At 58.4% G+C, this 25,353-nt stretch overlaps 4 protein-coding genes across 4 annotated transcripts; 3 read left to right on the top strand and 1 right to left on the bottom strand.

Annotated features, from left to right (window-relative positions):
• Positions 1–3,072: 3,072 nt before the first annotated feature.
• On the top strand, positions 3,073–4,948 carry VTJ83DRAFT_5406 (uncharacterized protein; the record flags this gene model as incomplete). The annotated part of the gene is made up of 3 exons (XM_071012003.1): positions 3,073–3,148; positions 3,579–3,737; positions 3,828–4,948. The coding sequence occupies 3 exons, from the start codon at positions 3,073–3,075 to the stop codon at positions 4,946–4,948; spliced, it is 1,356 nt and encodes a 451-aa protein (XP_070864781.1).
• Positions 4,949–9,292: 4,344 nt separating this feature from the next.
• VTJ83DRAFT_5405 (uncharacterized protein) lies at positions 9,293–10,436 on the top strand (the record flags this gene model as incomplete). Its single annotated transcript, XM_071012002.1, has 4 exons — positions 9,293–9,305; positions 9,496–9,696; positions 9,787–9,885; positions 9,955–10,436. The coding sequence occupies 4 exons, from the start codon at positions 9,293–9,295 to the stop codon at positions 10,434–10,436; spliced, it is 795 nt and encodes a 264-aa protein (XP_070864780.1).
• Positions 10,437–13,086: 2,650 nt separating this feature from the next.
• VTJ83DRAFT_5404 (uncharacterized protein) lies at positions 13,087–15,777 on the bottom strand (the record flags this gene model as incomplete). The annotated part of the gene is made up of 6 exons (XM_071012001.1): positions 13,087–13,601; positions 13,684–14,763; positions 14,843–15,332; positions 15,409–15,482; positions 15,553–15,624; positions 15,699–15,777. 6 exons carry the CDS (start codon positions 15,775–15,777, stop codon positions 13,087–13,089), a joined length of 2,310 nt encoding a protein of 769 aa, XP_070864779.1.
• Positions 15,778–20,246: 4,469 nt separating this feature from the next.
• On the top strand, positions 20,247–23,658 carry VTJ83DRAFT_5403 (uncharacterized protein; the record flags this gene model as incomplete). The annotated part of the gene is made up of 5 exons (XM_071012000.1): positions 20,247–20,365; positions 20,470–20,565; positions 20,853–22,073; positions 22,126–23,090; positions 23,153–23,658. The coding sequence occupies 5 exons, from the start codon at positions 20,247–20,249 to the stop codon at positions 23,656–23,658; spliced, it is 2,907 nt and encodes a 968-aa protein (XP_070864778.1).
• Positions 23,659–25,353: the final 1,695 nt, after the last annotated feature.

Genomic DNA, 25,353 nt, shown 5'->3' with positions numbered 1-25,353 from the left:
AGCGCTGCGGGTTGTCGGAGAGAAGCGCGTCGATCGCGTCGGCGCTAGTGGTCCCTGGTGGGGAGACGTCTTGCGTGCTCTAGTGACAACGGGACCGACGACTCGTGGCCGTTCCCGTTTTCCTCACATGCAGTAAGCATCTAGCCGAGCGAGACCCATGTTGACGGGGAAAATTCGACGTAGGCCATATACACCAACACCAACAGAAGCGAGAAAGAGGTCGAAATATCGTCACAGGCTGTTGTTCAGTTTCCCAAATTGGAGCCTTTACCCGTAGGGACCTGTGCGGCCCGGTCGCCTTGCTGGGTGCTGCCGCGAGTGGGCATCCAGAGCAGGGAAACCCATCGGCAACCCCCCACCCATCCGACCGGGGCATGTATCAGAAGCATTGTCCTGGCGGATGATGACGCCGAGAGCCTACCAATCTGTGCTCGCAGTAACGGCTGGGTTCACGGCAAGAGCTCGGCCAGTTGGAAGCACAGCAGGGCCATTGCGGGCGATGGGAGGGTTGTGCATCCACGGGTTGGTCGCGGGAAACATGGACGGCCGCCCCTTCGTTGGGTTCCATGTTAACGTTGACTAGCGCAACCTGTATGGTATCCTTTTGGGGATCGTCGAGTCCCAGGCATGCAGATGGACGCCGGGGATTCCCGATGATGATCCCAGCGTCAGGAACTTGGGGTTTGGGGGGAAATATGGGGGTGAAAATGACCCGTGGCGGCGACCTCAGCGCATGCCATCATGGTTGGGTGGTGGCTGGGTAACACAAGAAGTCGTCGAACTGGAGCCCAAAAAAAAAAAAAAATGGAACCTGGAAACCTGGATCACGGCTTGGACAAGGAAGGGATTTCACTTAGATTCACGAGGGCCTCATCAGGCCACGGATCCTTTGTTGCGCCGCTGCCCCTCGCCGCGCAGCCATTTGCTGTCCCCAAACCGCAGACCGAGGGAGGAAGGAAGTTGAGCGTCATCAGTGTCCAAAAAAGAGTCAATGCTGAGATGCTTATGCCGTGACGTTGTGTTGGAGGAGTCGCTGGAAGACAAACGAGGCACCTCCACAAAGAGATCCATGTGCTCTCTGGCTTCCCTCCAATTGATTCAGTCCCGAACGTCCCTTCGTCCCCATTTCCATGACGGGGCTGTCCGCTAGGAGTAGTATAGGTAGTAATCCATTTTTGCCCTTGCCCTCCTTTGGTATCCACCACGCCACGCCCACACCCTCTCGCTCACACCCACCAAGCTCACCAGAAAACGAAGGACGCCTTGTCGGCCGGTCGTCCATTCTCGTTCCCCCTCCCTCCTCCATGCACCGTGACCGGTCCTGTCAGGGCAACCCGCGCACCCATTCTTTTGCCTAGGCGTGCGCGGGCAAGCAGTTCCCAGCCTGTCGCCGCCAAACCTGGCGGACTGACGGGACAGTTGGCGAGGGGCCAGCGCCCCGATGTCTCCCGGACGCGATCGCCCCGGTCAAGTTCTGTCATTAGCTGGTACGGCAGCCGCATGTGCTGCATCTCTGCCAAGCACCTCTGTGGCGTGTTTGTCGCCGTGCTCTTCTGGGCGCTCTCACACTTCACCCCCCCCCCCCCCTTCCCCCCCCATTTCGTCATCAGCGCCGAACCCCGGACCAGCAAGCAAATGATCCAAAAGCCAAGGTCCGGCGCAAGGCACGAGGCACGGGGTACGTTCAGGTAGGTGCAGTGAACAGCGAGTGCCCGTGTTTTGCGACGAGCATCCACATGTGGAAATCCCACGGCGGCCTGACCCTGAGGGCGTGCCCTGGAGGTGACTCCCACGCCCGGGCCGACATTAAAGGAGCCCACCTCCCCTCCGCCGAGAAGCCCCGAGGCTCGGTCTCTACACAGTACATACTCGCATGCCCTTGCGCTGCTGCTATGCTTGTTCGTTTTCCCCCTTGTATTGGAACCACATCCCCGTTCCCTTGAGCTTCCCCCAAGCCGAGTTTTGGGGCACCGGGTTCTTCCTCGCACGCGACATGCTGGGCCTCTGGTCCAGATAGCCTCAGCAGCATCCCACCTGTGTCTCGGAAAAGGGCTTCATCCGCAAGCCGGACATCGCATCCGTCGCCCGCCGACCTGTTTGTTGGTGCCGACCCTTTTGCGCCTCGGTCAACTGGCCGTCAGCTGCGTCATCGGCTGGCAGTCTTCGGTACAACGGTCCAGGCGGAAGAAAGATACCTGACCCTTATACACCAAGCCGGCTCGCAAGGCGAGCTGTTCCGACACGCGACAAAACCCAGGCATATCCCCGTCCATCCCCGTCCATCCCCGTCCCGCTTCTCCCGGCTTTGGCGCCTCGATTGCCTGCCCTGAAATCCCCACATCTGTCTTCTCACTCTTGCCTGCCCTGCCTTGCGGCCACAACTCGGCCCTCCACAGCTCGCGCTCGGCGTTCCTTTGCCCAGAGGTGTCGCCGCCCAGACCCCTCTGTTTTGAATCCCCTCGATCCTTGACCGGGCCCTCGAGCCTTGCTCCACCGAGCCCAGATCTCGTCAACGAAGCTCACACAAGGGCTCCCTCAAACGGCACCCAAATCCCCAAATCCCCACTCCGATCGAAACCCACATCATTTTTTATTTCATTCCGGTGCTTCGCCGATCGAGGAATCCTTTTCGGTCCTCCCCCTCGCACCAAAACCTCCAAACTGGCTTACACGCAGACGCTTCGGCATTCTGCACCGATGTTCTTGGGCGGCCGCTACCCCCAGCAATGACCCTATAGGCGGTGCATTCTGCGACCCTCATTGTCTCAAGCCTTCCCGCCGTCTCGCACAACGCGCTGCCCGGACGCTCACCCTCCTCCTCGAAGGACATCACCTCCGTGCTAGTTGCCGCCCCCCCCCCCCCTGTCGGACCCTGCACGGCAGCAACCGCAGCACCACGGCTTCAACCACACCTTGTGCGAGCTGTATTCGACCGGCCGGTCAGCGAGTTGAGGTGTCTCTTCGCAAAGCCAAGAGTTAACCGCCAGCTCGTTCTCCTCCTTCCTCTCCCTGTTTCTCTTCTCCACCCTTTCGTCGACGACAGCCCCGAGCTACGTACAACAATCATCCACCATGATCATCAACGGAGAGAAGTGGGCTTGCGAGGCCTGCGTGAGAGGCCATCGCGTCAGCAACTGCCAGCATTCTGGTGAGTGATTTTCGCCTTCGTCGTTGCCGTTGCTGCTGCTTTGGCTTCCTCTTTTTCTTTGCTTTGCATCGGCTCCCCCCCTTTTTTGTTTATCCCGCCGCCGACCTTGGACGCGGGTTGCAGCGGCACGCGACAGTTAGTTGCCGCTCTTCGCGCCAATCCCGCAGTTGCGATCGTGCAAATGGAAGCACGGCACGAGAAACCCTCGAAAAAATGTGGGGTTTTCGCGTCCGACCTGCGGCTGCGTGACGGGAGCTTGCCCCTCACTAAAGAGCTTGCCTCCCCGCCGCCCCCAAATTTTCCGTTGGTTGTCGCGATGGCGGGGCAGATGTAGCAGTCTGCAACCGGACGGGAGAGGGGGAAACCCCGAAAAGGAAACGGGTGGATAGGAGACAAGAGTCCCAGCTAACACCGAGATACCGCCAAACAGACCGTCCCCTTCAGCACATCAACAAGAAGGGAAGGCCAGTGTCGCAATGCCAGCACTGCCGGGCGATGCGAAAGTCTCGAGCGGCGCACGTCAAGTGCGACTGCGGCGAGAAGACGCAGAAATGCGTGCACTTGAGACCGCCTCTTGAGGGTCACAAGGGTGAGCATTGCCGTGTCTCTTGAAACCGAACTCATCTTCGAGGCCCTGGCTGTCCTCATCTCTGACTCGAAACCTGTCTCCGTCTTGCAGCAAGCTGCTGCTGCAACCATGGCGGCCGCTGCACCTGCTGCCAAAAGAGGGAGCCCCAGCTGGATACAGTGCCCGAGTCCGACTCGGACGAAGCCGCCGCCACGCGCTCGCGGAGCTCCAAGTCGTCGGCCTCGGCGCGCTCCCGCCGCCGCGCTCACACCGCCGGCTCCGACGCCGCCTTGCTCTCCTTCGACGCCAACGGCCACCACAAGCCCACCTACAAGCACCCCAAGGCGTCCCACAAGGTCGGCCCGTACCAGCTCAACCGCGCCCACTCCATGACCAGCGCGACCGCCACCATGCGCAACCGCTCCATGGACGACCTCTACGGCGCCGCCGACTCCACGAGCCCGGGATCCGGGAGCGGCAGCGACGGCATGGTCGTCAATTCCCAGGCCCAGCAGCGCCGGGCCAAGTCGGAGGCCACGTCGCCCGCTCTCGAGGGCTCCTCGTTTGCCCAGCTCAACAGCCAGCTCCCTCCCCTGGACCTTTCGGGCATCAAGTACCCGCCCTACATCCCCAACAGCGCCGATTTCTTCGGCGCCCTCTCGGACTACGAGCAGCCCATGTTCAGCGCGGGTTTGAGCGGCGCCTCGGTCGATTGGAGCCACTACGAGGGCCTCGAGCTGGCGAGCAAAACGGCCGATTTTGCCCCGTCCAACTACAGCCAGGCCCAGAGCTACGGCGGGTTCGACTTTGCGGGATCCGAAAACCTGCCCGGCATGACCACCACCTCAACCTCGGGCGACGTTTCGGAGGTGGAAGATTTCCTCTCCAACCCCCTGGACGACTTCGACACCTTCCCCACCGCCGCGACCAGCGGAACCGGTTTTGGCTTCGGCACCGCCGCCGCCACACACATGTCGGACCTGTTTGCCACGGCCGACGGGTTACACTCGAGCCTCGACCTGGTGGACGACCTCGATTTTGTCGCCAAGAAGGACGTGGGAAGCAAATTTTTGTCGGCAACTTCGGTCCCAGCTGACGACCAGGCCATGCTTGCCGCCGGCCCTGCGTTCGGGACGCTGTCCGCGCTGGACGATGACCCGGCCTTCTGGATCAACGAGTACGCCGTGCCGGGGCTGACGGATTCGCCGCCTTCGTTCTGGGACAACCAATAAAGCAATTGGCAACGACTCATTTACCGGTCTGTATCCGGCACACCGCCAAGGTGTCTGCAACGTTTGCCACTTGGGCATTCTCGGAGCATCAAGTTGAATCAGCACCACCCGCCACAGCACATAGTTTCATCAACTGGACCACCGGGATTTCACACACACACGGGCAGGCTCGCATCATTTTCTTTCTTTTCCCGGTTTTTTTTTTCTTTTCATGACGGGATGGGATGGAGCACGTGGGGGTGGGTAGATACGGGGTGGCGCACAGAGCAGCGGAGAGGGGAGGCTGGCTTTTTCCTTTCTTTCGTTTTCTCCTGACCTTTTTTTTTTCTGTCTGCCTGTCTATTTGTCAGGCACCCAACAGCACAAAAAAAAGACGACACGACATGATGATCGTTTTTTTCTCCCAGTCTTTGCCGGACTGGCCCCCACGGTTTCCACGGAGGGACGATCTTGATGGTCATACCTCCCGATCGATTTGGCAAAAAGAGCAAAAAATACCAATATACCAAAAGAGATAACATTTTCAGGGTGGCAGGTTTGGTTTTGAGACGCACTTGATATCCTTCATCTAGGGTTTCTCTCGGGGGGCGGTGGTGTGTCTTGGGTGTTTGTTCATGTGCAAGGGGGGACAGGTGATTCCGCTCCTCCTCCACACAAGAAGCAGCAGGTTATGGTGTGCCAGATATCTGGCATGAAGCAGTTTCAACTTGATTGCTTGCTTCACATTGCTTTGTCGTGTGAGTTGTGTTGTTTGTCGCCTGGAATTTTCGCATCGCTTGGATTTATCCTAGGCATACGTGGTGTTCAGTTGGCTGGCTTGGTTGGGGACTTGGGTCGTCATGGCGAATAGGTGGTATGAGGAAGATGGTTGTCTGCTTGCAGCCACTTTCCTTGTATTGAGCCCATCGAGGCTGCTAATATAGACTTAGGGGTGCGAAAAGAAGCGATGTTCTCAGGTTATTATTCTCCGGGGGGCCCTTTGACGAGGTATTCTTAGGACAGAAGACATGTACGGGATGGAATTCCCCATGTGCAATGTGTATGATAACACAACAACGGCGTCGCGGAAGCTGGAACCGCTTGCAGTGTTCCTAACGAAGAAAATAATTGATAATTAGCAAACAAGAGGGAGGGGTGTCCGCAATGGTCAATACGATGATGGCTTTCCACTCGCTCTGTGCCGGGTTCTGGGTAGCCTGTGTCTTCTATGGGGTTGTAGAGTGCATTCACTGTATTTCCAACCAGAGAACAAACCACGAGGTTGAGTGTTGTTAGTAGCAGGTGATTGAGACGCAAGGGTCAACAGGGCGCCTCATATGTAAAGAAATTTGTCTCGTGTTAATATAGGTGCAGGGACCTATCTGGATCAGCCCTAGATACTTCCGAAAGTCCTCCTCAATCGAACAGCATGTAGAGAATTATAGGTTGAGGAAGGTGACATTACGTGAATAGCATTCTTGTCCATCATGCTGGTGAAAGCAGGCCCAATAACGCTCTATGAGCCTCGACCTGGTCTCCATAGTGGTTATGCTCTTGTACGCCTCTCGAGGGCGCTATCAACTCCTCCAAGCCACGGCGCCCAAGAGCATTCAGAAATGTGCCAGGAGACAAGGCCCACCACGTGCCTGGGCGGTGGGCTCTTGGGTTGGGTCAGATGGGAGGTAATGCCTGTGTACCTAAGATAAGTCTGCTGTTTCCTTCGGCCAGCTTCAACTGTAGAGATGGCCGCCACAACCTAACTACGAGCACGACGACACTGTCGGACAAGACCTAGAGAACCCGGCACGCAGGTTGGGAGGTCCGCTACCCAGAGAACAGTCCTGGCATCTTAACCCTGTTGATCCATCTCTTGGAAGCAGAGAGGATGACGAGAATAGCCCTTGTGGTTGTCGGGATATGTTCTGGCCTACAATCACTGTCGGACTCTTGACAACGGCATTGCTATTTGATGCTTTGCAAGATGCCTCGATCATACCCGACCTTGCGCAGAGGGAAGGGTTCAAATCTAAGCACATAGTTGTCTGTATATACACGTTATTCAGTGACTATTCTGCGTCTGTATCCGTGTCCAACCAACGAATAGCTGAAGTCTATCCACTTGGGTCCATTAACTATGATAAGGCGAGGATGAGAGAGTTCTGACAGAAGGTTTTGGCAAACACGAGGTCAACTACGGCCTGTCACGAAGAATGGTTCGTAGTTAGTAAATTCCCAGCATGTCATGCCATCATGCCGTACGCTGACTTTGACAACATGCTGGCAGCTCTCGCTCGGCTAAACTTCAACATCCAAAGCCAAACCCAACGACGATGCTAGAAGCATCGATGGATCGGGGGTTCTCCCCCTGAACGATATCGGTGCCCAACGCTCCGGAGACGAGGTTAGGCGGGCGCCGAAATCAAAGTCTGATTCCGTTGTCGTGGACCGTTTCGCTTAAGCCCATCATTACGGCTCGGGACGTGGCGAGCTAGCTAGAGTCCCACATTGAGGTACGTAATCAAACACGGGATGTTTTCAGATGAACTTCGTGTTTTGTTTGTTTTCTTGGGGGGGGGGGGGGGGGGGGGCATTTGTTTACGTGTCAAGTGAAGGCTTCACAGGGCTAGATATCGGAGGGCAGTAAGCAGAGAGTGTTGTTGTACTGGGTTTGAGGCAGTGTCTTCCTATGTCATATTGCTTGTAGCCCGTCGTCCTCTGGACTTGGTTGCTTTCATCCATTCTCATAGAGGTGGTCAAGTTCTCTCAAGGCCCTTGAACAGAATTCTGGTCGACGGATTGTTGGGGCTTCTGATTTTTGACCCAGCAGAGCCCAGCTCGACTCAATCTACGAGAACCTTTCATTGCTTTGATTTCAGTCATCATCATGATCAACGTTTTACATGGGTTATCTTGAGTCTACGGTTCAGTTACCGGGTTATTAAGGTTCGTTGTGTAACTTCCAAAGGAAGACCTTAAGCGCCTGGTCAACAAGCAGCCAACGTTGGAGGCTCGACAGGTCTTGTGTTCCTTTGGATGATGACCCAGCCTATGGTTTTGCTCATCAGGGGAGGCGAGTCGAGTATCATCACTTCATTGTAGGCACACGAGACGTGTCCCATGCCTAACAGGAAGTCAAATTGTCAATGTCATGTGCTCATCTGTCGTCTGGGCCAGAACCAAAGAGGTACCCCTCCCCCCTCCGGCGGTGTCTGCACAGTGGGGCAATGGTTCAGCGGTTCCGCACGGGGCGCGCAAATAATGCCACACTTACACTAGTGGTGCTGCTAACAGAAAAGGGGTTTGGGATTTGTTGGGATAATCAATGATCCACCCCAGGCTGTCAGCGAGCCGTTGACAGAGAGTTGGGCATGCTGGCTGTGGGAATGATGTGTTGTTCAAGAGATTGGACTGGAGACCTGAACTTGGGACACAAGATGAATGCAACCGTCCGCTGCGACAGTTATAAAATCCCAGTTAAGATTAGCCGCCTCAGGGGGGTTCCCAACGCTGGATCCGAGAAGTGTGGGGCCGCATGCGAGCTGCAGACGAGATGATGACACTGGCGGTTGCGCGTGTTGCGCATGCAATGTGCCCATGTAACCTCGCAATCGAAGCTCAAGTATCCGTGCCTGAAGTGAGGGGAGGCAGCCGCTTGCCGTCAGAGGATGAGATCCCCCCTGGAGTATGCGATGAAGCAGAGAACCAAGACAAAACATAAGGTGCGATAGCCTGGCTAGCTCGGTAGGTAGGGAGCCCTACCTTAGGCGCCTAGGTAGCTACGTAAGTACAGGTAGGGTTCACCTGATGCTTTGTGGATACAAACAAACGCCCGACTCCATGCCCAACCCGGGGCGTCTTTCTCTGGCCGGGGGGAGAACTGACTCCGCAGGCGGAAGTCAGGTGGAAGCCCCGACTTCACTGCGCTTTCCAGAATGCAAACCGTCTCAGGTTTGGTGCAGGGGCCGCCAAAGATAGGAAACAGGGGGGAGGGAGGGAGGGAGGGAGGGGAAGGAGCCAGGACCAGCCCGATCCGCCGTTCTGTCACACCTCAGGATCCCTCCCACCACCACAACCGTGGCTGCGCACGCCCACTTCATTCACACACGCCGTCCAGGGACCCGCGGGCGAAGCACAGGGCTCAGTTGCGGCGTGTCGTTTTGTTAGCCTCAGGTATCCGTAGTGTTATTTTATCTCTCGCCGCTGCGCGTCACCCATCATTCATTGTTTTTGTTTCTTCCTCCTCCTGTCTTCTGCCTCCCTCGACAGCTTTTGCTCCTGCACCGCTTTCGGCAGAGATACCCTCTTCCTACGACGAATACGCCACTTGCACCGGTATCCTTGCCGACCGCTTGTATTACCGCCAAAATGCCCGGAATTCGTAAGTTGCGCGCTTGATCATCTGTGTTCGTCAACGTGGAGGCGCCCTACAGAGAAGGCCGACGGCTCTGTTGTCTGCTCATGGCAACAGCGCACACAGGCTGAGCTGGCCAGCCAAGACGCGCGATATGTGACGGAGTCACCTCGACCCAGAGCCCGTTGCTAACACCTCGCTCTTTGACCGATCACAGCTCCTGGAGCCCTTGACAACCTGAAGGCCAAGCTCAAGGCTGCCTTCAAAAAGAGGGGCGAGAAGAAAGCCGCCGACGACGCTGGCAAGAAGCCCGAGGAGACGGCTCCTGCTGCGACCACCCCGGCCGCTACCCCCGCCGCCCCGGCGGAGGCCACCAAGACAGACACGGCTGCTCCTCCCGCCCCTGCTCCGGCTCCTGGTGAGTCTCTAGATCCTCCTCCGTCTCTGCGTATTTCACACGCGCAAGCAGCGAAGGCCTGAGCTGACCGAGCGCGCCACGCGCGACAAGTTGCCGCCGAGCCCACCACCGCCGCGCCCGCTACGGAGGCCGCCGCCGCCCCGGCCGAGGAGGCCAAGAAAGACGAGACTCCGGCACCTCCCGCTCCTGGTACGAGATGTGACACACCAATGTTTTATTGTCGTTGTGCTTCAGAATTTGCTGACCGCTCGCCCGCAGTCCCCGAGGCCTCCGCCACCACCGCAGAGCCTGCCCCGGCCGCCGAGACTACCCCGGCCCCGGTTGCCGCCGCCACGGAGGTCGCTGCCGCCGCCCCGGTGCCTGAGCCCGCTCCTGTTGCTGCTCCTGCCGCTGAGGCGATTCCAACCCCGGCTCCCGAGCCTGTTCCTGCTCCTGCTCCCGCCCCTGCTGCCGAAACGACTCCGGCCCCGGTCCCCGAGCCTGCTCCAGCCCCGGCTGCCCCTGCAGCTGAGCCGGCTCCCGTCGCGACTGAGACGGCTACCCCTGCCGCTCCAGCCCCCGCTCCGGCCCCCGCTCCGGCCACTGAGACGCCGGCTCCTGCGCCTGCTGAAGAGAAGAAGGAAGAGCCCGTCGCCCCGACTCCGGCCGCTGCTGCTGCTGCTGCTGCTGCTGCTACCCCTGCCCCTGCCGAGGACAAGAAGGAGGAGCCTGCCGCTGCAGCCCCTGCTGCCACGGCTTGATCTCGCTCTCCTTTCGTCACCCAGCCGGTCTCTCTGGTACAATGATCATTGCCCGTGGGGCGTCCATGTTTCACGAGGTCTTTGGGGCTTCAAGCACCCCTGACCTGGATTGAATGCGTGAAACTGTCCTGGATCGACACTCCAGCATGGCACCGAACGTCAGGTAATGGCAGGAACTGGGGGCCGGGCCGATCATGCAAGGCGAGGCCCGGTCAGGGTTAGGAGAAGGCAGAGTAGTGTGCGATGCCTTGAGGCGGGTTGATAATGTGTTCGTTCCCTTTTGAGCTTTTCTTCATTTGCTTTTGGTCAGTCTTGGTCGGTTGGGTGGCTGGCTGGTGTTGCGGGACGAGGCTTTGTTGCGGCACCAGATAGCCAGACCATCAGGGCTGTGAGAGGTGACTCAGACCGAAGGAACGGATGCTACCGGCGTGACGATGAGAACCAGTGCCTTTAGTTCTCGTCCGACGCTATATATCTTCAAGGCCACCACACCGCTACGCACAAGAGGAGGATGGGAGACTGCAGGCGCCTATCTACCTGTGCCGAGGACCACCCTAACGTCCGTCTGCCTTTACAAGTCGTTGCGTTTTGTTGCCTAAGATACCTAGTGTTATTCAAATCTCGATACCCATTTACCATGCTTAATGATTAAAGTCGTAGGATGCCACCGCAAGGTTTCGTTTGGAGACAGTTCACTCGCCTCCATTACAAAATTGCTCCTGCTCTCAAGAACGCTTAATGCTACCTAGGCGGGTATATATATCCAAATATCCGCTCTTCCCTCGCTGACCAATTCAGGTCATGATGTTCAGGCCGTTAACTATGATTTCAGTTCGATATCCAACAAGCGGACCTTGAGCTATTCTCACGCTAATTCTTCCTCTGGCTGCTTTCCATCCTTAACCTCCTTCTGTTTATTCCCCTTCATGATGATGCGGTTGAGAAAATGAACCTGGGTAGCAGTCGGTCCATCATGACGATAACCACGTCGCTAGAGAGGAAGGGAGATGCACTTACGAAGCCCACAAACATGTCATGTCCGCTTGGATCCAAGAAGACCGAGTCCTCGAGGGGTACGCCGATGACAAAGTCCTGGAGCTGGACGAGCAGCAGGGCCGCTTGCTTCGCTGGACACCCATCACGTACCCTTCAGCCAGAGACCGGTGTTGTTCTCTCGGATGGCAAGTTGTCGCAGGAAGTCGAGCATCCCAGGGTGCAAGCGATCGGTGACGGAAATGGAGGTGTCCGAGCTGCCTAGGCGCCCGAGGCAAGGTCGAAGCCTCCCTGAATTTGTTCGTTTCTACGGGTCTTGCGGCCTTTCTTCTTCGCATTGCCGGCTTCAATGGAGTGATGATTCCTTCTGATCTACGCAGTACTTTGGGCTTCTTGACCGGACGACCTTTGGATGATAGGCGACGGAGGTGGCGCAGGTCCCCTCCTGATCCTATTGCATCGGACGATGAATAGATCAGTAGCCTTGGTTTCCTCTTGTTGCTGCTCCTGCTGCCGATCCTGTTGTTGTGGCTGCTGCTGCTGTGGTACAGCGTTGAGACGCTGCGATCGCCGATAGGCTGTGGTGTCGGCGCTTGCGGAAGCACGCTTTTGGCCAGCCATAGTGTTAAGAGTGTGATGATGATGAATTGGAGATCTCGAATTGGCCAGGAATAGCGGGGAGAAAAAACAATGCAAATATAGGAATAGGCGTCGAGAATTCCTGAACTTTGCAACATCTCACGTATCAACAAAATGTTGTCGTACCGCACCCCCCCCAGTGATGCACTGCGGTCAGCATCGCAGACTCCACCACGTATTCTGCCCTGGACAGGGAGGGACTCTCAGGCAGCAAGCAGCGTTTGGAGCCGACATTAGGTCTCGTGAAGGGAGGTTGGAAGCTTGCAAGCCAAGGACACGGGCCCAAGCCACCTGCCAGGCACGACGATTATGAGGTGGTTACCACTTGCTTAGGGGCAGCGGGCGCTCGCCTGCGTCGGTCGGTCTGTTGTGTGTCGATATTTCAGACTGCGTCTTGCCTCCCGTCACCTCGATCATCTCACAGCTTTGCTGCACAAAGACATGGCTAAGGTTACCTAGGTCGTATCGCTGGCCGTCACCAAGACAACGGGAAGATACCTGTCCGAGCTCGTTGCATTGGTTTGCTCATTCATGCCTTCGTACGAACGGGGCTGAAATTGCACACAACGAGCTTACCCCAATCGTGAGCCTCTTCCCCCCGCCGGAAAGCCCAGCGGGTCCGGCACACCCCGCAGACGGGACCGGCCTCCGCTTCCCCACAGCTTTCGGAGCCGTCCCCCGCACGCACCGCACCGCACCACATGGAACCCCACAACCTTACCCGGCCCGCCGGGGCTAACTACCCCACTGTGGAGCGGCTTCCATGGCGGACCCGACCCCACCATGCTCAACCTCGTGTTCCTCTAATAGTCTTTGTTGGGCGCAACAAGAGACGCGAGGCTGTTATCACTTCATCGTGTATTACTACGCATCTCACTGACACCCGAGCACGAAGGTTCAACGAGACAAGGCAACGTTCCGAGTCCATACGTACACAACGCATCATCAACGTAGGTATATAGGTAACTTATCCATCAACGCCTTTCATGGGAACCCCATTTCACATCGCCCGTCCCTCTTACGGCCTATATACTGCCACGTTCGACGCAAACGTGTTCTCGTTGTCCTTGAACCATGCCACCCTCCGGCCATCCCTGGTGATCATCTCTCTCGTCCCGATCGTGTTCAGGTTGAACACGCTCACATTGCTCGCCTGCCCCTCCACGCTCAGGATGCGCTGCTGGCACGTCTGCCCGGCCTTAAACGTTGAGCACGTCGTCGCGTAGTTGCTGAAAAACGAGTACAAGCCCGCGCCGTACACCAACACGTCGCGGGAGTTGACGACGCGCAGGCCCCACGAGGCGGCGCAGTTGCCCTCGACGCCCTTGCACGAGGCGGCGTAGTTGGGGTCGTTGAGGCGGGCGAGCGGCGGGAAGGGGACGAGGGCGTTGGGGGTGGGCATGAAGTAGGGCGTCTCGGTCTGGATCTGGCCCATGAAGATGTTGCGCGTGGAGGAGAGCTGGTACTGGTAGAGGACGTGGTGCTCGGAACCGGTGCCCCAGAGCCAGAGGGGGCCGTTCTGGGATTCGATATCTGTGACAACGTGCAAGGAGCGGGGTCAGTCTTTTCTTGCAGCGCAGGGTAGAGAGAGAGAAAAAGAAAACAAGACGCTTACGCAGCCCCCTCCCTGTAAAAATGGTAATCTGGGTGTTGGCATGCTCATCAATGTCGTGATCTGCCGTCCAAAGCCACACGTTTTCCATGTAGAGCGCCTTGGCCCCCTTGGTGACGTGCATCGCCATAAACGCCACCACGCACTCGGGCTTGACCGCCGCGCTGCCGGGCTGCTTTTTGCACTCTGCCACCTGCTGCCGCGTCCCCTGGAACCCCCCGATCCGGACGTGCACGTCCCACATGCCGCTCGGATCCCGCTCCGGGCTGGCCAGGTTCCACTCGATGCAGACGGCCCCGGCCTGGGCGCCCTGCGTGGACACGATAAAGTCGCTCAGCTCCACCCTCCCGGCCTGTCCCGACGCGGTCCCGACCTGCACCACGGGGCGCGGGTTGTTGACGTCGTTGAACCACGACCCGGCGCTCATGATCACGGGGAACGACTCCCCCACGATCCTCGCGCCGGCGGGGATCCGGATCGTCCGGGTGACCTTGTACACCCCGTGGTCGAGGAAGAGCACCTTCTTCTGCGCGGCCGAGGCGTCGATCGCGGCCTGCAGCGCGTGGGTGTCGTCGGCGGCCGCGTCGCCCTTGGCGTTGTACGCGCGGGCCGACAGGAACGAGCCCGCCCCGAGGGATTCGTACTGCGGCTTGGAGCGCGTGAGGTAGCGCCCGTCCGGGCCGACGAGGACCGACGGCCGGGGGTTCGCGGAGAAGGCCTGGCCCTTCAGCTCGGCGGGGCCGCCGGACGAGGCGTACCGGTGGCCGATGGCCCAGGCGGCGATCGTGGTCGTTCCGCTGGTGCCGGCGAGGAGGGTGGTGCCTCCGGAGCCTTGGACGGCGACGCGCGAGTTGACGAGCCGGATGTTTTCAATGACCAGGCTGTTGGCCGTGGGGGGCTTGGAGGAGGAGGTCCAGCCGGTTTTGATGGCGACGGGGACGTTGGTGAAGGTGCTGTCGAGGAGGGTGACGGAGCCGACCTCCAGCCTGGAGGTGTTTCCGGCGGACATGTCGATGCCGATTTGGCAGTTGGAGATGGAGAGGCCCGAGTAGGTCCAGCCCCAGTTCCAGATTTGATAGATCGCTGGCGGGGGCGGAGCGGGTTAGTGTAGGTACCGTAGGGAGCGGCCTGGGGGGGCGTAGCAGGAGGTGCGGGGGCCTACCGGTCTTGCAGCCGTTGAACTTGAGGTTGCGCATCGTGTACTGCTGGTTTCCCATGCTCGCGCCGGTGGCGCCGCCGTTGAAGGTGAGATCCGTCATGAAGCCGCCGCTGCCTTCCTCAATGAACAAGCCGACGTGAACAACATTCGAAGCCTTGGGCATGTTGAAGACAATGTTCTGCAGGCTCGTGGCCTGGGACGTGGGCCAGTGGATGCCAGTCGCCGGGGTGCCCGGCGGGATGGCGGTTGTGTCGATGACAAAGTTGCGCACCTGCCGGAAGAAGACGTTGACCGCTTTCCAGTTGAGCGTCTGGCTATAGTAAGGGTTACCGTCGATGAGCCCGAAGCCGGAAAAGTTGGCCGTCGCCTTGAGCGTGGGCGGTGCAGAGGCATCACCGATCAACTGCGTGAAATAGCCTGGCTTGATGGACGACGAGATCCGGTAGGTGCCCTTGGGGAAGTAGACCAACGCAGGGGTCGTCGTCGAGGATATCTGACCGTGCGTGAGAAGACGCTTGCGTCTCTGAGGGAGCAAAGAGGAGAGAAGAAATGGTGTTGGCAGTACCTACACATCCAACGTTGCACGGATTTCCAGCATTGATGGCCGCATGGATGGCATCTGTATCATCGGCCACGCCATCGCCTGCCGCTCTGTGTCAACAACGCATGTCCTGGGGGCTCACGCGAAGCCTCGTCTTTGGAGCGATTCTCACCCTTTGCGCCGTAGTCCTTCACGTTGCGAAAGACGGGATATTTGGGCGCAGCAAACGGCGCGTGCCCTCGATCTGGTTTCCAGTCAGCGCTCTGGTCGTTGCGCGTCTCCTTCCAAGCAGGCAAGACTAAGAGCTAAGGACCTTACGAGGGACATCATGGAGCCAGTACCCCGTGACCGTCGCCACGAGGCTGGCCGTGGCCAGCAGAGACGAGACGAGACGCATAGCGCAGTCCTCTGCGCTTTGGCGGATCCTGATAGCGCAGAATACGGATCTTCTCAGGAGAAGAAATCACGAGCAAAGGCCGGTCGGCAAACGTTCCTGCTTGCCTGATTTCCTAGCAAAGGCGAACCAGAGACCGGAGCCAGATTGCTTGACCGATTTATACGCAGTATGTTTTGGTGTTCCTGTCGCGAGCGGCTTGGGCCAAGGTCTTGGTGCATTCATGTCTCACATGCAAGACACGGCCTGGAGCGAATCGTGAAACACCACCACCGCGTGCGAGTTTGACTGGAAACGCATCCATGGGTTCGCAAAGAGCTGCATCGGATTTGTGGCGCGGGACTTGGAATTGTGGCATGCATTTCCCGATACCGAGAGAAGGGGTGGTGGTCTCACATGCGCAACGGCGTAGCCAAGATAGCCACACCGGCGTGGATGGAACTATTACCAAACGTTCCGCTTCTGTCCAGAGTTGTCGACGTTCATTCGCATAGGACCGACTGCCTCCAGGGAGGCTCGTCAGATGTTCGTCCCAAAACAAGGGCTCCCCCGGTCCGGCCGACCACCAACGCGTCTCTCGGAGGTGGACGCGTACCGGGCCATCGAACCGCCGTTCCCTGGGCCCTACACCGTACGGACCAGGTAGCGATAGAACGTGTCTCAACGCGGTGCGGGCCATGTCTTGTCTCAAAGCCAACGCGTACTGTGGAGGGGCGTTTTCTTCTTACCGTCCCCACGTTCAACGCCTGCGCCGGCGCAACCTTGACGTCAAGCATCCGGCAGCAAGGCCGGTACAAATGCGGCAGCCCAGGGAAGATGGGGCTTGAGCGTACGATGCCTGAAAGACAGGATTGACTGGACCCGTGCCTCCAAGAGCTGAAAGAAACGAGCCAAGGCTGATGACCAACTTGACCATGTCTCACCCAAGGGCCTGAGGGGGGTGGCTGGGAAAATAAGAATAGAGCAGACCAACCCTACACCATATCTAAGGTACTTGTATCGCCACACATCGAGGGCCTCAACTACGGACACTGGGGCGATGAGCCAGTCTTTCAAGGCAACGAAAAAGAAATGGCAACAAGAACCCGTTGAGCGAGACGACATGAAGAGCGGCTGCAAAATGAAGGGGCCAGTTCGGTTTCTGGAGAGATATCTCGCTCCATGATTCGTCAGCTCCGACGGCGTGTGTGGCGGGCGAGTGCCCGAGGTACGCAGTAGATGGAGTCGAAATAAGGCCGGAAGAATACTTGTGCAGAGCCGCGGGTCACCCGATGAGCGAATCGTGGGTTGGCGCCCATGGTTCCGACTGCCCATTCAGGGACGTTCGGGGTACTGCAGCTTACCAGCGTCCCAAGAGGTTTGCATGCGCTGGAAGTTGGGGTAGACGACCCTACATGAATATACAATACATGCAAGCATGTACTGTGATGAGAGCATGCCCTATGGGCCTGTCAGTTGGTGCGGCAATGCTGCTTGTTTCCATGACAAAACAAAAAAGCCAAAGGAGAAGTTCAATAGGCTCTGCTGGTTCATCATCGTCACGGGCAGAGCGCTGTCAGCAGCCGACTGACACCTTGGAGCAGAGTTATCCCAGTTCCATGGAACGGGGAGCGACGTATGGAACCGCACTACATTTTCGCGCTGTGGACGGGTGTGCGGTATCTGTAGGTGTCTGGGAGAATGCTAGACAGAGAAGCACCCAAGTACCGCCATTGAAACGTACCTGGTTCAGGTGGGGAGTGAAGGAAAGCAACGGTTTCACGGGCCCAAGCGATCCCGGTACTGCGGACGAAAACCTAGGTTGAGAGCGGACTACACCATCGTTTTGTCGCCCTTGCTCTCACTTGGTCGTCGTAAATTGATACGAGGGCGAAAAGGAAATCACAATATAACGTACGAAGCACCGAGGGAATTGTGCAAAGAAGGTTGATGCATATGACAACGTTTCTACGCTTGTCGAATCAGTCGCCTTGAAACCATGTTTTGGAAGATAGCTTTCCGGAGGTCCCGTCATGAAACTTTGATGGCAGAGCTCATTGGGTCCCGTTGTGGTATTGTGTCCAGCGGCTCTTGGCCGTCCTTCCGTTCCACGACGACATGAGAGGGTTGTGCTCCATATCTCCAATCGGCGAACATTCTCCGCATGGAGCTCTTGACGTACCACTAACTGCACCGTACTACTAGATGTAGGTACGTACTGTTTCTGTGGGGCCCAACAGCACCACATCGAACAGGGGTCAAGGGTTCCCCAGATCTCCAACCCCGGGCTCCACTTCCTTGCTGGCCCCACCCGAACGCGACCTGACTGGAGCTGATGGGGAAAATCACAAGCCCAGAAAAAAGATGTGTCAGGAGGTAGGGGTTGACTTGAAATTGACAGAAAATGAGGAAAAGAAAAACACAAAAAGAAAAAAAAAACAAAAAAAATCTACGGGGTTCCCACGACTCGGTCCAGGAACCATTTCTTCGTCATCAAGGCCCTTGGCAGCGGTGGACTTCTTGTGAAAGGGACGTTCTGGATCCGAATGACGAGGGTCAACACTCCAAGAAAATCTTGCGAGTTCCTCGGCTCTGGAGCAGCGCACCCCGCTTTTCGGCGTAACCCATGAAGACTGGCTCGTCCCGTGCTTACCACCTAGCAAAGAGCCGTCGGCTAGGCGAAACCATTCTCTGCAAGAGAAACAAGAAGAGTCAACAACGTGGTTGCGCCGAGTGGCCAAAGGAGCGACACGGTGCTGCGAATGCATCGAGGCGCGTTGCGGACTCGTTGGGGGATGTGAGTGAGCGATGACGTCGGTGGAGATTCCTGAGGCCAGGATGCGGAAAGAAGGCCAGATCCGCGACTGATGGAGAACGCAGAGATGCAGCAGATGTAGAAGAGGAATCCCATCGGGAGGGCGTCCCCTCCCCTGGATACCACATTGCCGTCTACTGTAGTACTAGTACAGTATGGACAATGTGTCCAGGTCGAGACGGGTTCAACATGCTGTCGAGGGAAAAAAAAAAATTAAACAGGGGGTCCAGCGGAGACTGCCCGGAGCAAGCCCAGTTTGCTTTCCCCGCCCCCACTCATCCCAGCAATGCGGGGAGTCGCCAAACAGTTTTGTGTCTCCAGCTCTCTTCGCTGTTGGTGTTCCGCTTTCGGGGATCGCAGCGACGGATGATGGAACCTAGGTATGAGGGGGGGAGAAGAAAAGAAGACGAAAAGAGAGTGGACAAGAGCAAGAAAAAAAAAAAAAAACAAGAGCACCAGTGTTGTGTTGAATTTTGGAAAGAGGTATGTATAAAACGACACCCTGAGTGACTGCCTGGTCCCGAACGCGGGCCGCAACGTCGTGCCCTGGCTCTTTTTGTCCATTTGCAAGAAGCCCCCACCCAGCCCACTCTCCCCGCCCGAAAGCCCGCAGGGAGTGTTTAGGGTAAGCCAAGGTGGGTTTTCCCCTCCATCTCGTCCTCGCCCTCCAAACTCCCACGTTCCCCGCCTCCACGTTCTGCGCCTCGTTCCCATTCACGCAGCGGATGGAGTCCATCAAGGGCAGACCGCCATCTCGAATCCACCACCCATTCGCCGGCCTATCAACCTCGCGGTCCAGAAACGTCGTCATTGCTGCTGGCCGCTTGTTTCCGGCCCACCCATCGGCACCTCGAGTTGTACGGCTTGGAGGTATCTACTATAGCTCTCATCGGGGTGCCCGCATCCGAACCACCCGATTTCTTGGTTCTCAACATTCTCGACGACACATGCGAATTTAGCATCCATTCGTCGGCTGCAGCCGCGGGTGCCAAGCACGTCCATACCGCTCGTCGCCCATTCCCCTCTCCAAGCACGGATCGGCTCTCCGGCTCCAGGACGAGGGCCAGTGGTGTTTTTGTTGGGTGTCTTGCCATGGTCCCTCTTGCCGGACCACCCCCCTCCCCATCTGCCATCAACCACACCACCGTTTCCCCGCTCGCTCGTGCCTCTCCCGCCGCCTTGGCCGTCTGTGCCCAGTCCTTCGCTGCGTCGTGACACGCACCGGGACGACGCAGAACTGGCCCCAGAACCAGCAACAGAGGACGGGAGGTACGTCTCGCGAGCTGTTGAGCGTGAGCGATCGAGCAAGCAACAAACAGCTGGGGACACGCTCCAGACAAGACTCCTGGTTGCTTCGCTCGCCAACTTGGCAAACCGAACCCGAGAGACGTTAACGCTATCCGGAGCGGGCATCTCCCTGCTCTGACCTCGGACTCCATCTCCCACCACCGGCACCCCGCAACAGCACGCCGTCTTGTATATACATACTGTGCGGCATACTCCTTCCGTTGGGTCATCCCATCATCCACCCCCTCCCCCCCCCCGTCCTCCTCCGCTTTTCCCCCTTTCCCCCCCACTCGACGTGTGGGCGCGCGTGGTGTGGTCTCTCCTCCGCTCTCACCGCGCAACTCTCCTCCGGATCCTTACCCCAATCACCTCGCTCTGTATTGCTTGCGCCATGCTGCCGCTCCAGTCAATCGAAACCTCGCCCCCGTCCAATCCTCCCGACGAGAACGGAGAAGCACGCCACCAGAAGCCAAAAGTACTGCCGTGCAAGTACTGCAGCAAGCGCTTCAGGTCAGTCCTCGGCCAACCTCTCCCGGATTTTGGGTCACCGGGGATATCATCATCGTCCGCTTCCCCTATGCCGTATATTGGCTTACATTGCCCCCTCATATTAGGCGTGTGGAGCACGTACAAAGGCACGAGAGAACCCATACCAAGGAGAAGCCTTTCGCCTGTGCTTGGCCCCGTTGTGGGAAGACATTTGGACGACGGTGAGCGCCTTTCCTTTTTGCTCTCCTTGTTCTCCTCCCTCGCGCATGCAGGCGTCGGCAGGTCCTCCCCCCTCTCCTCAGCGTACCCATCGTACCCCTTTCTTCCAACGCCTCCCATCGCTCCTTGCACCCCGGTCTCCTGGCCGTCTCCCACCCGTCCGTCCTGCCGTGCCCGCCTTGTGAACGTCGTTTCAACCTCCTCACCGTCTAAGGCCGCCTTGCCTGGGAGACACCAACCCCTCTCTCATGCCAACTTCGTAATGACCGAACGCTTATATGGACATCAGGGACCTGCTTGTTCGTCATGAGAAGCTTGTCCATTTCAACGAAGGCAGCGGCAACAAAGATGGCACCCGACCGAGGAAGCAGTCCTCGGGCGGCGCCGTCCCTGGACCTGCCGACGGCCAGATGGACACCGAGATGCTGGGCATGCCATCGCAATCACGGCCATCGCTATCCCAGCAGCAGCGGCCACAGCCGCAACAACCTCAACCGCAACCGCTGCATCACCAGTACCAGCCGGACGCCGTGCCGCCCTCCGTCGTGTCCTCGCTGGCCCCCGATTCCCGCATGACGGCTCGACCTCCTGCCTGTAACCTCGACGTCCTTTCCGACGCCGCGACCCATCTCGCCTCGGCTGCCGGGGTGAACGCTATGCAGCCGGCCATGATGCAGGGTCTCGGCCAGCCGCCGTCGGATCTGGGAGTCCCAATAAAGACCTACCACGAGGCCATGCCATACGGCGACCGGTCTCGAGAACCAGAACCAGGCGTACTGGGCCCGCCATATGCCACGCAGCCGCCGCCTCCCGCATTCGATGACTACAACCTCTTCCTCGACGACTACGCTACGTCCTCTCACTTCATCCCTCCTTCGCTTGAAACCGAGCAAGGCTTCGTCAGTATGTGGTCTCGTCCGCCGGGTGCCGATCCAACGAGGGGCCCCTCGAAGCCTCCTTCAGCGTTTCCTTCGAGGTTCTCGTCGCTGGCGCCGGATCTGCGCGACCCCTCCGGGGAAGGGCCAAAGAACGAGGACAGCCCGCGGGTACCGAGCTGGAGGATCTCGGCGATGGACCATGCCGTCATCAAGAACCGCCTGGACGAGTTCTCGTCCACGGTGCCCAGCGATTTCGTTTTTCCGTCCCGCCACACCCTGAACCGTTTCCTCGAGGGCTACATCAGCGGGTTTCATGAAAACCTCCCGTTCCTTCACCTCCCCACCCTCTCACCCACCGACTTGTCTCCGGAGCTGTTGTTGGCCATCTTGGCCGTCGGTGCGCAGTACCGGTTCGAGACGAACCGCGGCCACGCCCTATGGTATGCGGCGAAGGCCGTGGCTCTTGAGCAAATCCGCCGCAGACGCAGTCACGAAGTCCAGGGGCTGCTCCCGACGCCCGCCGCCTACAGCCCGCACTCGACTCGGCCCTCACCGAGTGCCGGGTTCCGTCACTCCTACCCCTCCGTCCACCACGATCGGCCCATGACCCAAGACACGCACCGTGAGCCATAGTAAGGCCGCCCCTGCTCTCGTTCTGCCTAGAGAACTCGGCTAATGAACCAGCTCCCCAAATACCCCCCAGTCGCGTCTTGAGACGATCCAAGCGCTGCTTCTTCTGTTTGCGATTGGCCTCTGGGGTGCCAAGGCCATCCTCCACGAGGCCTTGTCGCTGCAGAGCTTGCTCGCGCTCCTCCTCCGCGAGGAGGGCCTGGTGGACGAGACCCATGCGACCTGGCAGCAGCAGGTGACCGACTGGGAAACCTGGGTCCGGCTCGAGGCGAGCACCCGCACCAAGCTTGTCGCCTACTGCTTTTTCAACCTCTGTAGCCTTGCCTACAATACGCCGCCCCTTCTTCTCACGTCCGAGGTCCAGCTCTCCCTGCCGAGCCCGTCGCGGTTGTGGAGGGCCGAGAACGCCTGGCAGTGGCAGGAGGCGAGGCAATCCTACCCGACCACCGACATCACCTTCCAGGACGCCTTCGCCCGGCTGCTGTCTCGCAGCTCTGCTCAGCCACAGCCGCTCGCGCTCACTTCGTTGGGCAACTACATACTCATTCATGCCCTTATCCAGCACATATTCCTGTTGAAGCAGACTTCCTTTTCCGGGGCGGCCCACTTTGGATTGCAGAGGGCCCTCAAGGAGGACGACGTCAAGGAGATCAAGCAGGCATTGCGGGCGTGGAGCCACAACTTTGAGCACCACCGGCAGCTGCGGACCAACGAGATGGCGGCCCAGGGGGCTGGCGGAGAAGGTGGATATACGGAGGGTGCCGTCGCCTTCAACTCAACCGCATTGCTGAGGCTGGCGTACATTCGCCTACACACAGACCTGAGCCCGAGCCGGAGCCTGGAGACGCGCGACCCACTGCTGATTGCGCAGGCGTTTGCCGACGCGCCGCTGCTGGTGCGGAGCGACTCCCTCTGTCGTGCTGTCGTCCAGGCGATTCACGCCTTGTCGATGCTGGTCAAGATGGGTGTGAATTACGTAGCCAAGACGAAGTCGCTTGAATGGAGCATGCAGCATTCTTGTAAGTCTGAGCGGATCTCCCGCCGGGAAGACGTCTCTGGGTTAACACGTGATTCTCAACAGTATGCAACCTCGAATGCGCCATGCTCCTCTCCAAGTGGCTCCTAACCTTGGCAGCCATCGGCCCAACGGAACTGCCCCCCACCGCCGAGGAAAGAAGCCTCCTGGAGATGGTCCGCCGCATGCTGGACGAGACCGAGTTCGCCGTCCCCATCGACCCGTCACTGGCCGGTTCGTCTGCGGCAGGCGCGGGCAACAATACCAACCACACCAACCACAGCCAACAACACCCGCAACACCGCTCATCCCGTTCGACGGACCTCACGACCGCCTCCTCGTCCTCTTCGTCCTCGTCAACCACCGCGATGGACAGCGCAAAGCTTCGCCAGCTCGCCTGCGCTGTGATCAGGTTATGGGCAGAGACGTTCAAGGGCACACACATTTTCGAGATTGTGCGCGTCTTGGCGGCTGGGCTGGAAGGTTATGCGGACCTGATTGAAAAGCCGGGGAGGGAGAGGACGCCACCCGGATTGGGAAGGCTCGGCGGGATGGGTCAAGGGCTGGGGTGAGGGAGGCTGCGAGCGAGGCTCTGGATAGCATCATGTCAGAGCCACACGCAGCAGAAAGCTTTTGAGGCCATGGCTCGGACATGAGGCGGACGGTAAGACTGCGTGAGAGGGCCGGCTAGAGGCCATGCGAGGCGGGACGGCGGGACGAAGGTCTAATACACCGTTCGCACCGGGGTTCTGAGGAAGAGGCGCATGCAGGGCCGATTAGAACGAACTGCTGGGCCATGCTTCGGCGGAGCAGAGAATGTGGTACGACGCCGCAGGGTGCGTGGTAGTCGAGAAAGCTCGGTGGTGGATTTGAGGATCACGGATCGGACCTTGGGATGGCGTAAGGCGTTTTTCGTCAGGAATGGATCGGATCATGACGAGCATGGACAGGCTACCCGGACAAGACAAACGGCCCTGGAAAGATGAAAGGGTGGGTGGGTGGGTGGGTTGTTGAGTTGGAGACGGTTGGTTATCACGCCCATCCTTGCTAGTAGCTAGGTACACGGCGGCCGCCCACGAACCGGCAGATCCAATGGCAGGGCAAGCCGCCGACGGCACTGGTACAAAATTGAGGATACGGCAACATGTTGCAGCTGATGCCACCTGCTGCGTCCACACACCCGAGCCATGCATGAATGGACCAAGACCAACACCGCAACCCAGAATATCATCATCATCATCATCATTATCATCCGTCCAGATGAGATGTAGACATGGCCAAGTAGAGAGGTATAAATGAGTCAGCTACGTGAGTAGGAGAGAGGTTGAATGCCCGGGGGAACGTATTCAAGCGAGCCAATGCAATGTACATGCGCGGGGAGCGTTTCTCACGTCGCCCCTAGGATCACTTGATCCCCCGACCAAGTGAACCCGCAAGGTGAAAAAAAAAAACGAGATAACAGATCCCCGTCTGTACCTCCCAAACTCCCAAATCAACCAGCCCGGTCCCCCCTCAAACCCTCAACCCCCACTTCCATTCCCCATCCCGCCCCCCATCCGCTATCCCTAACTTATCCCTATCCAAGCGAGCCCCCCCCCCCCAAGCAAACCACGAGCGCCCAGAATAGACAAACGCCAGATGTACCCAACCACCCAAGCACCCCCTTTGATTATCCCGTACCATCCCATCCGGTGCTGTGTCGCCCAGTTCTGTACCGTCTAGTCCCGCATCCTCGTTCTGGTCAGACAGGTCAAGATCAGATGATCATGCCGACGTCCTGAAGTGCCCTTCTCCCCCCTCCCCCGCGCCTCTCCTGCTCCAACTCCTTTACTACCGGGCAAACCCGAGCAAAAGAGAGAAAAAGGAAAAGAAGAAAAAGGAGGGGGAGGAGGAGGAGAGAGAAGATGAAGAAGAGGCCGATTAAAGGCTCAACCTCCCCAGCGAAGCAAATCAACCCGCCGGCTCCGATGCCAGACGACAAGAAATACCACAACGTATAAGAAAAGCCAGACCACCAAACCCCTGGGTCCCCAATCTGCCTGCAACAGAAGGGAAGGGCAACCATGATATCCAGCCATCGCTGTGCCATCATTGCACCTCGTAAACAAAGCCCCCCCCCCCCCCCCCTCTTCCCCGGCGCGCCCATCTGGCCCCATTTCCCCCGTCAAATCCCACGCACGTCACATGATGTGAGCTCAACCCGCACAAACAGGCAGGCTTTCACTGCCATTCTGGCAAGGGCGATGGCGTGGTCGGGTTCACGTGGA

Source organism: Remersonia thermophila, chromosome 5 (assembly GCF_042764415.1).
Source record: "Remersonia thermophila strain ATCC 22073 chromosome 5, whole genome shotgun sequence".
Classification (NCBI taxonomy): Eukaryota; Fungi; Ascomycota; class Sordariomycetes; order Sordariales; family Chaetomiaceae; genus Remersonia; species Remersonia thermophila.
This window is presented reverse-complemented; position numbering and strand designations above follow the sequence as displayed.